Source organism: Manacus candei, unplaced genomic scaffold (genome assembly GCF_025592945.1).
Source record: "Manacus candei isolate 608988 ecotype Guabito, Panama unplaced genomic scaffold, ASM2559294v1 h1tg000023l, whole genome shotgun sequence".
NCBI lineage: Eukaryota > Metazoa > Chordata > Aves > Passeriformes > Pipridae > Manacus > Manacus candei.
Genome location: NW_026138071.1, coordinates 26,002,842 through 26,015,017, shown reverse-complemented (window position 1 = coordinate 26,015,017; position 12,176 = coordinate 26,002,842). Strand labels below are relative to the sequence as shown.

Genomic DNA, 12,176 nt, shown 5'->3' with positions numbered 1-12,176 from the left:
TAAATACTTTGTCCCTGGACAACACATCTTCAGGACAAGTCCCATACAGTCTTTCCCAAATCACACTAAAATCAATAAGAGGAAACCTGGAAAGTTCTGCTGGGGCTTTGAAAGTGGCCTTTCTGTGCTTGGGAAGAAGCCCTGAATTGGAAACTATCTGCTTGTTGAGAGGTGCTATTAATAAGACAGATCTGTTAAAACAGATTTATTACTTTTTTTTTAAACATTGGTTAAGCCCCAGGAGTGGATCTGTTTTTAAAGAAAAAAAATTCTCAAAGTGATTGGTAGGAGATCAGGTGCAGAGGTTATTCTAAGTTCATTTAAGAAGCAGTTTGTTTGAGATTTCATCATACTTGAATTGAAATAATTGAAAAAAAAAATCATCTTGTTTCAGCATCTAGTCTTGTGACTGGGAACGAATCTAAACCCTAATCTAAGTGCATCTAAGTTTTCATTGTGCCTTGCTCAACTGAATCACTGTTATGTCACGACTGACATTAAGTTCCCTATGCTGATTTCTTTTGTATTTAGACAAGCAGTATTTGCATGTTTTCTGTGATAAACCTTGAACTCAGCAGAAGAAAAGAAAATGTGAAGAATGTTTTTTATACACGTACTCAAGGTAGATGGAAGATATTGGATGCCAGTTTCTGATAGCTGGCATGAATTTATAATAGCTCTCGTGCTCAGATGCTTTATTTGTGTTGCCTTGGGTGACTGAAGGTTTTCTAAGCAATACTGATTTAAAAGATTATCTTTTACTTGATATTTATATTGTACTCTATGCCAGAATCTTGTAAATAATTCACACCAAAAAACAGAACAAAACAAAAAAATTCTTTTATTTTAAGTGTCTGTGTATTCTGCAAGGGTCTGTCTGAAAATCCAGTAGACATGAGTCCCCAGTGGGACTCATGGAATGAGGAATTATCCTCAGCTGGGCAGAACAGGCTGACTGCAGCTTTCATCATGCATTGGTCTTCCTGCAGTTAATTGCTGTGTCTCATTTTCACCATTCAATTCCTAACAGCAGTTGAAGAGTCAGCTAACCTGCCTCCTTCCCCGCCTCCGTCGCCAGCTTCTGAGCAGACTGGAGCTCTGGAGGAAGGTAAGGGTCTCCTGGACATTGCAGTGCACAGCTGTCAGCAGAGGGATGAGACATGAATCTAAAGGATGAGGGAATCAGAAAATGGAGATACTTTCTGCTCCTTCATGTGAAAAGATAAGGCATTCCCAGCAATAACTCCCCATCTTCAAACCAGCTGCAATGCATGGATGAGGTAGACACATGCACAGAGGTAACCGACAGGATATGTTAAGTATGTCCATACTAAAGAAAAAGAGGCAGTGCTGCTCACCTTCTTGTCTGTTGTATGCAGTATGAGCCAAGGTGTCTGCTGTCCCAGTGTGGTTGCCAAAACTGTGATTCAGTACGGGTCATCTTTCTTTCCTTAATATTTGTTTGGCTGCTTTTTTTTTTTTTTTTTTAATTACCATTAGCTTTGGAATCTTAAATGCATGAAAGCTAGGAGATTCAGAGTTGAATCATTTCTTTGGCCCTCAACTGCTAATTCATGCTTCAGTGCCTGCATGTGTTGGGGGTTCTGTACACAAAGTGCAGCAGTCACATTCTAGTCTCACAAAGCAAATTTCTGTTCTGTTCTGCACAATGAATGTTCGATGTCAGTAGCCCATAATCACTGCATTTTCCTCCTGCTAAAATCTCCTCCAGTGAAGAACTGAAGTATTGACTTAACATTAAGCAGAGGCCTAAATGCCAGTGAAGTTTTTGCAGTGTAGGCGTGTGCTCAGTGCTTTGTTCAACAGAAGACGACTGCTGCATCAAGGCCATCCATACAGGGAGACAGCAGTGTGTCAAAACTGAGCTGTGTCACGGGGAAAAGAGAGAAACATTTGGGTTTGGAATCTCCAGGGGACTGTCAGTTGAACTCTGCCATATCAGTAGCATCTTTCTGTGTCCATTTATTTCCTTCTTGGATTTTCTTTTAGCATTTTCTCTTTCTTTTTTGTTACATAAGTGCATGAAAATAATTTCTTATCATCTACTGAACAAACTTTGCTATTTTAACACACAGCCTCTATGAATTTTGCAAGTGGATGGTTGTTATTTCATGTGCTAGCATAGTCTGACTCTCAGTTTATTAGGACACTGCAATCAGGCATGTTCCATCTTGCAGTCATTTTTGACACAATGCTATTGCAGGCCATGTTAACAACAACATTTGTCAGTCCACTATACTTGAAATACCTACTGGATGTGGTTAGTAACCAATATAAAGAACTTGATTAATTGATTATTGTGTTTTTAAAAAAAACATGTGCCCACTGTGTGTTTAAAAAAATATTACAACAGTCCCTGGATTCATCACCCAGAGGTAATGGCTATCAGAACTATTGACTGAAAAGTGGTAAGGCATTAGTGAAGGTTTTTAGAATTGTTACCAGGATTTTACCACTGTTTTCTAATATATAGTTCACTTGTCTAGTCCAGTGTATGCTTTTTAATTTTTCATATCACAGTAATGAGCATGTTCTTCTGCTTCAGGCCAATGTCAAGGTTCTTCTATTAGCCTCAGGCTGAGGATTAACTTTGCTTGCTGTTTCTGTCAGCTGTATTATTTGCATTTATTTTAAGATTTTGTAAAGTACTTACATTGCTTAATTGGCAGGAGGTTGTAAATTGCCCCCTAAGCAAATTGGAAGCATTTTGCTAGTTGTACTAACACAGGAAGGTGGCAAAACACTATACAACTCGAGGTTATTATCAGCTGCCAGACCCTGCAGTTCCTAGCTCTGTTTATGACTCAGCAAGTCATATAACGTTGGTTTTCTCCCTCCTTGCACGTAGAATTGAGTTAATATAATTAGTTACTATTAAGTAATATAATATCACTAACCCCACAGGGGTGGTTACACGAACTGAAAGGTCAGTGTTTGGGAGATGTTTCTGATTATTTGCAATGTCATGGTTATTAAAAACATTGAAGACTTTTCCATGACAAGATTTTGATTCAACTCTTCATTTTTCAGAGCAGATGGCCAGTTCATAGAGGAAGTAGGGACAGAAATGATGTGCTGAGTCATTAATGCACTCTGCTAGAAGCATCTTGTTCATGTCCAGCTCTCAAACTGGAACTCACAGTAGAGTTGGTTGACGCAACAGAAGGAACTTGGAAATAATTTCACCAGAAATATATTATGTTGCTTTTCCCCAAAATACCAATATTGTCAACTCAAGGTACTTAATGGTAGTAAAAATCTTGTGTTCTTTTCTGTTGGAAGATGAGGGTCCTTGTTTTCTGTGGGTAAGTTGAGCTTTTGCTGACCTGAGTGAGCCAGACCTGTCGTTTTTATTCAGGCAAAGCTCCCGTTGAGAAGAGTTTGCCTCAGTAGGGTTTGACCCAGTTTTACTGTACTTGTTTAAACCTCCCATTCCCTATACCACCTGGCTGTCCATCCTCATGCATCTTTACGTTGTCTGTCTTTCTGCTCAGTAGAATACAATTTATTAATTTGTTGAACAAAAACAGTGAGCATTTGGTGTATCTACCTCAGACCTTTTTTCCCCTTCTCCTAGAAGCTTTTCCTAATGCACTTGTCAGTGTGTGTTGTATTGCTTTGAATCCGAGAGACTTCCTTCAGTCATAGTAGGAAGGAAATCACTGTTGTAGACATGACAAAGGTGGATGTGGCCAGCCATGCAGCAAACACAATTTAAAAAAAAAAAAAAGGTAGAAAAGACAGAGAGGTTTGTGGGTCAACTGTATTTCACGAGAGAAAGGAGTCTGTGGAGTAGGTTTCTTTGATTTGGCTGCAGAAAAATATTCAAATGAACCTGTCCCTTTTAACTGCTGCAGAAGGTAAGAAAATTATTTGCCTTATTGAAATTATTTCATTTGTATTGACTATAATAGGATAATTTTGTTCAGGAAATTAAATTCTCCCTAACACCCTCTAATCGTTTTATCCGTTATATCTAGTCATGCAGGGCTGATGCAATATTCTCTTGCCAACTTGGCATTTCTTTTGTGCTCCATGCCTTTTGACAATGGTCAACGATGTCTTCATGTAGAAATTTTCATAAATGTTACAGGATAGAAGGATGCCTTTGATGGACTATCTTCCATTTTAAAAGAGGCATTTCATGTTAGGCTTTATATACCAAATAAGAATGTTTTGCAAACTGAAAAGAATCAAGTGGCCTATGAAAATGGATCTGTTGACAGGGAAAATTACTTCTTGAAAGGCATTCTCCAAATATACATGGAAGCTGAAGCAGAATTAGCTTTTGTGAGAAGTGATTTTAATCTTAGACTTCAGAATGCATTAGGGATTTTTCCCACGCTCTGAGATGAAAAAGATTGGAAGGGACTAAAATAACAAAAGACTTTTATTGTTGCTGAAATAAAAGCATATCCTCCTTTAAAGACATCATTATGCTGTTAATGAAATTATCTGCAGTAATTTTGAAAATATCTTTATTCAAACTGATAAATAATGTAAATCTGTAATAGCCACATATGTAACAGCCCCGAACAGTACAAGACTTCGCACTCCTAATGATTTGGACCATCACAATAATAAGGTTTTTTACTGTTGTCAGTTCTCTTGTTTTAAGGAGCAGTGGCAGGGCCTGTATTTTCTTGCCTACAATCCATTTAGAGCCTATAAAGAAGGAATTTTCAGCTTTGTTTGCCTCAGTATAGAGAAGTTCTGGGAATTCCTCTCCGCTCTTGTCAGTGCATTTTGCTTTTGCAGGGTCTCTGGATACATATAACCCGCAGCTGGAAGGAGAACCTCTCCTTTGGCACATCCTCCTTCTCTGTGTTCTGCTTCTGACCATATCAATCTTTGCTTTTTTCTCCGGTTCCAGCAGAAGAGGTGGCAAGTGTGTCAGCTCATTCCACTCTTGCCCTCAGTAATACAGGGGCTGGTGTGAGGGCACCATGCAGAGGAGTGGGAATTGCAGTTTTGAACCTTCTTGAGTTTAGGAGGGAGTTGATTCCTGGTGTCTTGCCCTCTGAGCTGTGGGCTTGCCCCCTGTAACTTGCCTTTTACAAACCATGAGACCCCTCAAATCTGTTACAGAATTTTGGAGGGGCTTTTGCGGAGAAGAAATCCCACTTTTTCTGCATTGCAAGTGGATCAAGGTTGCTGCTTCCCTGTAACCTTGCTGCTGGCTCTTGAGTACTAGAGAGAAGTGGGAAGCTTAGGCCCATCCCTGCTTTTAGCATTTCCCATTGCAGTGCTCTGCAGAGCTTCCTGCTTGGCAGAAACTGGTTACCAGATTATCTTTCCACACCTACCTCTTTTAATAATGCATAAACCCCTGAATCTGGGGTTTGGATTCCACTACAAGAGTGAAGCAGGTAAACTATGAGTGATTTGGGCACTTTTTATGCCCTGACAGAAACAGTGAGAACGGTTTGCTTAAACCAAGTTCTGTAGATGGTATCTGTGTGTGTGCAGGTACGCCAGCATACCAGCTACCAATACTGCCATGGATTGCTAATTTTCCTTCCTTTCTTAGGGTGATTGAGCCTGAATGGGTTGCTCCCACAGCATTCCTTTCCCAGGTAGAAGAAATCCATGTCATTACAGGACACTTGCTTTCTGTTGCCGCAGAAAGCAGAGGATGCTTTTTTAAAGACACAGACATTGTCTTGTCATGGTGTGCTATAAAAAGAAACTTAAAACTGACTGTTGTTTGCCAGGAAGAATCTTATACCTCTTATAGATGGAATTGTTTTGGATCAACGTTGCTTCCCCAGATTGGGTAGTGGCTGTTAGAGCAGCATTCGTGAGCCATCCTGTTTGGGATCACACACAGAGATCTGGTTAATATCTGTTATTGTGCCTGTGTTAAAACCTTGCTTTCTGACTCCATGTTCTGGATCTGAGAGTGAAAGTTTCAGAGGCTCTGGGGAAATTCTTTAAGTTACAGTTGACTGGAGGAAGACCAGGGACACCAAGCATTGACTTGTTCCTGAAGCTAATAGGAAATGCGCTGGAATAGCTGCAGGTGTGTGAGGCACTCCATGAATGCAGTGTTCATCAAGCTGCCAGGTGTCATACACTGAGAATGGGCTTAAACTTCTTTTGTCTAGCAGTAGGTGTTTAGTTTTTTCATAGCTTTATTCATGATGAGAGGACACCTCAGCCTATGTGAGCTCTCAAGTTTCCCCTCTAGGTTTGTATACACGGATCAGGTGCTAGGCCAGTCGTTTTCATTGGGTAGTATTATTTTCCTTTTTCTTGCAAAAAACAACTCAAGCTCCTCCTCCCTGTAGCTGTCAGTAGCTAGTGTAGTCCTGAGATGATTATGTGATTTTCTGCAGTGCTACAGTGATGGGTGAATAAAGCTGTCATTCCAAAGCATTAGCAAACACCAAGGTGGGAGCTAGTTCACCCATGAAAACATGGCACAACAGCATAAAATATAGGACTAAGAGAGACTGCTCTCAGCAGCTTTGTGTGGCCTTTATCAAGGAAAAAAAGTAGCTGTTTGGGGAACGGTTTTTATGATTGTTTAAATGTTACTTGTTTACAGGGAAAAGAAGAAAGTGGGGAATTTTGTAATAGATACAATGAAAAATAAAGCCACCATTGGCCAAAGTGTAAGCTGGTTTTCTTTTTAGTTAAGGGACTTTTTAATTACATTTTTAAGTATTTTATGTGATGACTGTAAGGTGATACAGCTGTATCAGGACACTTCAGAGGTTTTGAATACAGTCAGGTATAATATAGTTGTGACATGTGGTTTGTGTGCAGTGTTTTCCTCTAAATAGTGTGTGTACTTTTGAAATTCACTTACTGCAGTGGTTGGGTTACAGTGTTTGCAAAGCCAGTAGGAAGCACCTCGTCTGCGACCCATGTGTTAAAATGCACGGCTGGCTCACTCCTCCATCCTGCATCACCCGTAACCTGACTGGGGTCATCCACTCTGCAGCATGACGGAGTGGCTGGTGTTGTTAGAGCATGTGTCCATCCTGTCTGGTGTTTTCTGTGTCTTTCTGTCTGTCCTGCAGCGTTTGTCTGTGTGTGTCTATTTGTAGATGAAGGGGCGGAGGATGAGGTGGGACTGCTCCAGCACTGCCCCGGCCGTGGGCCTGCTGCCAGCAGGGAGTGGCGTAAACACCAGGCCCCCTCCATCTCAGTGTCTGTGCCCAGTGATGAGCCCTACCATTCCGATGAGGAGTACTATGAACACCCTTTGTTCAGCTCAGAGTGGACTGGCTCTAGTACACATCCCAGTGCCACAGTGAAGAGCACAGAGGTCTTGTTGGGCCATGATGAAGGTGAACTGAGCATGGTCCAGTTTGGTTCCTCTTCCCCTCTACCCACCTGCCATCCATTCCATTCCGTATGTACCTGAGATTGCTGCCTTCTGGGGAGGGAAGCCTAGATGTATTTTCTCCCCACATGGAAGTGACGCCTCTCAAAGAGTCTCTTCATGTCAAGGTAAAGCTGCAGCATGAGCAGTGTAAATGCAGCTTTGGGGTCACTGTAACCATGGTCCCTGCTTAAATCAGGGCTCTCGGTCTCCAGACCTGGCTTATAGCAGGAGAAGGAGCAGCTAGTTCAAAGAAGTGGAAGCTAATTTTTTCTTTGTGCCAGAGAAATACTGCCAACAACAATGTGCAAACTAGGCCAAAAAGATGGTTACTGGAGGTAAGTCAGTTGTTAACTCAATGGGGAAAAACCCCATATCTATACCAAAGATAGCTGTGGAAGGTCTTTAATCTTCTAGCAGGCAAAGTAAGTAAGTCTTACCTCAGTGTACATAGGTGATTTCAGCCAGTAATGGGTCATGTTTGACTTCCAGTTGTTTTGTGGACACATCCCGTTAGCATTGTGCCAGCTGACTGCAAACAAGGAGGGAAAAAAGGTTTACTGTCTCTCTGTACCTCCTTTTTCTATGACCTGAGCACATTAGTAAGTAGTATTTTATTAGTAGGGGTTACATAAAAGTAAAATGGCTTTTGAGGAATCAAGGGAGAATCTATTTCAATGACTAACAGGAAAGCTCACTTCTTCAAGGCAAAGTAGATGACATTTGATTTCTCAGCATTTGACTGACTCCATCTTGGGACACAGGAGCTGAAGTTAAAAATAGTACTGAAAGGTTTGTGTCTCAGGAGGATGGAGCTGTGTACTTGAAACTGCTCACTGGGTCACTTCAAGAAAACCAGAGTTGTTCTGAATTAACAGGACAATATAGCCTGTTAACTGCAACACCACCAGTAAGATCAGTGCTAATAACTGAAGTTCATTAATGTCAGCATGTCTGCCTGAAGCTCAGGGAGATAGAAAATTGCTACAGCTGGGGTACCTGTACCTGTACTTAGAGCACTCCTGGCCTGGTTAATTCATAGGCATCTTCTTTTTCAGTCATGTGCTTCTGGAGAAAGTGCAAGATCTCAGAACATCTGTGTGAGGAAGAAAAAAGGGGAATAAGCTGGATCATCAGTGGAAAGATAGTCATTATGAAACAGCCCCCCTCACTTGCTGCCTGTAGGCTGGCAGTCTGCTTGGCATAAGAGTCTACTGCACAAAGGGAAAATGTAGGATTCCTTTGTTAAGTCAGGGATAACTTTCTAGTTTGAGTAGTTATTTTTAATCAGGTAGCATTGTGTGAAGTGTCTCAGGAAATGGAGGTGTATACCTGGAATGGTTTAGAGTAAAATGAGAGGCTTTCCCTAACATTTTTTAGTTTAAAGGGATGCACATACAAAACATCAAATTGGAAAAGGAAAAGTAAAGGAAGTTATTCAAATCAGGGCCTCTTAGAGCTGGAGACCTGCTGTACTGCCAGGCTGCTTTCACAGTCTGCTCATGTGTAAATATCTCTGTAACGCTCAGGCATCGGTCCAGGTTTGATTCTGAATCTTCTGGCTTCTGTTCATTTAAGATATTGTATCTAACACTAATTATTTTATATGTTATTAATAATGTGTTGTTCTTTACATAATGATATTTTCTCAGACTCAACTAGTGTTTGTGTTCCTTAAATCACTCTTTAAAGACCATAATTGAAATGGATGATTGATTGTCTGCTCTTCACTGGGCCAATCTCAGGAGAAAAATTGAGCCCTCGTAAAGAGGTTCTGTGTTAATACCAAGAGGCTGCATGCAGCCACTTCTAGATTCGAGAGCACTTTGTTCTAAGTCTGATTCAGCAGAGTACTTCATCATAAGACACACTTTACACCCAGGGAGGTCATCAGGTTGCCTGCAGCATGGCTACTGGTCAGCTGCTTAAGTGTGTTGCTGAATCGGAGGTTTCACATTTAATCCTGACTTCTTATCAGGGGGAATGCTAATAGTGCATAGTAATTTCAGCTGAGTAGCAGTGGCAGGAGTGCAATTCCAGAATGGAGACTTTTCTAATCGTTTTCTGCCATGGCATGAGTAAAGACTGTTCTTGATACTACTCTACTGATTCTAACAGCCCATAAGGTGAGCAATATATTTTAGAGATTCAGATGAACAAAAAGTTACGTTGAATTCACTGGTTTCTTTAACTTAATTGGTGATGAGGGGGCTAGTGGGGAAACAGCAAAGGAAATGAAGAGTCCTTCTGTTAAAATGGTGATTTTCACATACAGATTTCAGATGTCAGCTTAAGGGAGAATTTGTTTGTAAACCTGTTCAGTGTAGAAATATTGGCTGAAATCTTGCAAAAACCATTAGTTATCAGCCATGCACAAGGCCTGCTAAGGCTCTGGAAGTACTCAGTATTTTGCCAAAGATTCACTTTGCTGGTATGTAGCAGTCAGTATTACCAAGGTCAGTGGAAAGAAATCAATGCCTTATACCTTCTTCCACCTCAGCTGAATGTCTGGTACTGGATTAAACAGCACATATATCAGAAACATATCAGTGTACTTTGAACTCATTGATGCATTGATGTTTTCAGAGCCGTCCATCATTCAGTACCATCTCCATTTGCAATGACTATTTGACCCACAGTCATCTTTGGGAGAGGTATACCTCTAAAACACTTTCAGCTCTCCTCTTACAGCATAAACATGTTTCTTTGGGGGAGACAGGCTTTCAGTTTGGTTTTTTTCCCTAATGAAAATTCAGTTCCATGGTGACCAAAATGGACTGGATGCTAGCAGTCCTTTGACACCCTTAAATCCAAAATGTTGAGTTGAAAGTGTTAAGTAAAAGCAGTCCTGTTCAGCTGTGTGCTTGGTGTTTACTGTTGGTGTTGATGTCACCTCCTTTTTCCATCCCCAAGAAGAAGAACTGATAAAAAGTCCAATGTCTGTGGAAGCCAAACCTGCTGCTCTTCCTGGGAAGCAAATGGGGAAAGAGCACGGGCCCACTGAGCCTTCGGACCAGGCCAAGGGCCTCTGTGAGGGTCAGCCGGATTCTGGTTCGGAGGCCAAAGTGTGTGGTGAAGACAAAGTGCCAGCTGTGGCATCCAGCAGGGACAGTGTAACTGCTGTGGTGGGAACACCCCTGAAAGGCATACCCCCTTCCTCGGCTGAGGAAGGTGTGTCCTCCTTAGCTTTGCATGTGTCTGCCGCTGGTGAATCCTCCTCCAGCTTTCTCCAGTGCTTTCCAAGGCTGCTTCATTTTCTGTTTCTCCCATTTATTAGTATGACTGCTCTTGTTATTATGCTTGAAGAGTGTGTAGCAGATAATAAGATTGTGTAGGTGCTGTATGACAACATGGTTTCCCACCGCTGCGGCTGATTCCTGATTTTTTACTTTGCCATGATGAAATGTGCTTTGCAGCTGAGCTGATTCCTCTGCGTAAGCCTTTTTTGCCCATCTCAGATGTGTTTGCCAGTCACATTGCTAATCTGTGTATATTTTTTTTCTTTTTGGTGCAGAGATTCATCTGCGTTTCTTCTAAACAGCAGATTTATTGCCTTTGACTATGACATAAAGATGCTTAAACTGTAGAAATGTTTTCTTTTGCAGTGTGCAGGTTTTTTGTTTGGTTGGTTTGGTTTTTTTGTGTGCGCTTCAGTGCATTCTGGTTTAGCTTCCTTAAAGCTATTGCTTCTTATGTCATACCCTTACCATTCATTGAGTCCACCCCTCCCCTCCTCTCCTCAGTCATTGCTAGAACTCTGATTTTTTTGTGTGTCTTACCTTATTACAAATGTTTAACCCTCTATAGTGCCCTTCTTAGGAAAAGCTTCCATCACTTCCACTGGGACGTTTGCCTTCAAAGTGAAAGTTAGAGTTGAGTGCATTGGGTGAAGTTCTGATCTGCCCTCTGAACAAAATATTTGCTGCAATAGTCTTTCAGTACATAAGAACTAGGCTTCAGGATTTCCCTTTTAATGGTATTTCTCCTCAGCCAGTGCAACAAGGTTCAAAGACATCTCGTGTGGAGTAGTGATGTACCCACTCCCTCCCTGGCTAAGAAATGCTGCATTTGGGAGGCTGGTGTTCTGGCTGGCCCAGCTGGAGAACACTGAATTCCTTTGGCAGTCAGAATATGTTTAGATACCATTGGTATTGTTCATTTGCACTACAGTAGGATACACAGAGAAAACCAGTATCTAGCTATTTAATTGCTGAGAAACAAAGATGACCAGCCCAATGGCCATGTCTTTCTACTTTATAGAATTTTTAAGTCAGTCACCAAATGTAAAAACATAAAGGAGCAAAATTACTGTAGACTTCTAGACCTGTGGAGTTCAGAATGACAGTTGCATTTTAGACCCAGTATTAACATAAGCAAATATTTAAAGAATGACTAATACTTGGATACTAAGTGTTCTTAAAAAAATCAGATTCATCAGGGCCATGGCTCCATGGACTCCAATGGCTCCATGGCTCCATGGACTTCAGATCAGATCTGAGGAAATTCAGAATCGGCCCAATGCTAGTTGTAACAAGCTTTAGAAAAAAACTCATAAATTTTTTTTTTACAGATTACTGCAGAAAGATCTGCCACATTCTGCAGTCTCTCCATATTTTCAATGATAGGAAGATTTCAGTGTGATAGGAATCACCATTTTCCATAGTATATTAAAAAAAGATCAATCTATTAATGATTAAGAGAGTGTGTATTAAAAAAAATTTACTGGGTATTACTTTCTGAAAATATAGTGACAGAATATAAGAGTAGTATTTTTAGTTTCAAATTAGCTTAATTAGGGTTAATAAAGTATTCTTTAACTTCA

General features: G+C 40.9%; 1 protein-coding gene across 19 annotated transcripts in view; it reads left to right on the top strand.

Annotated features, from left to right (window-relative positions):
* Window positions 1–12,176, top strand: part of MAP2 (microtubule associated protein 2) — a 252,875-nt gene that overhangs the window by 200,555 nt on the left and 40,144 nt on the right. For 17 of the 19 annotated variants that reach the window (XM_051787743.1, XM_051787741.1, XM_051787754.1 and 14 more), the window contains one exon: window positions 1,031–1,108. In XM_051787743.1, the coding sequence (XP_051643703.1) occupies window positions 1,031–1,108 (78 nt within the window). Of the gene's footprint in view, window positions 1–1,030; window positions 1,109–9,405; window positions 10,526–12,176 lie in introns of those variants that run through there. The other 2 variants (XM_051787760.1, XM_051787752.1) reach the window with 2 other exon arrangements.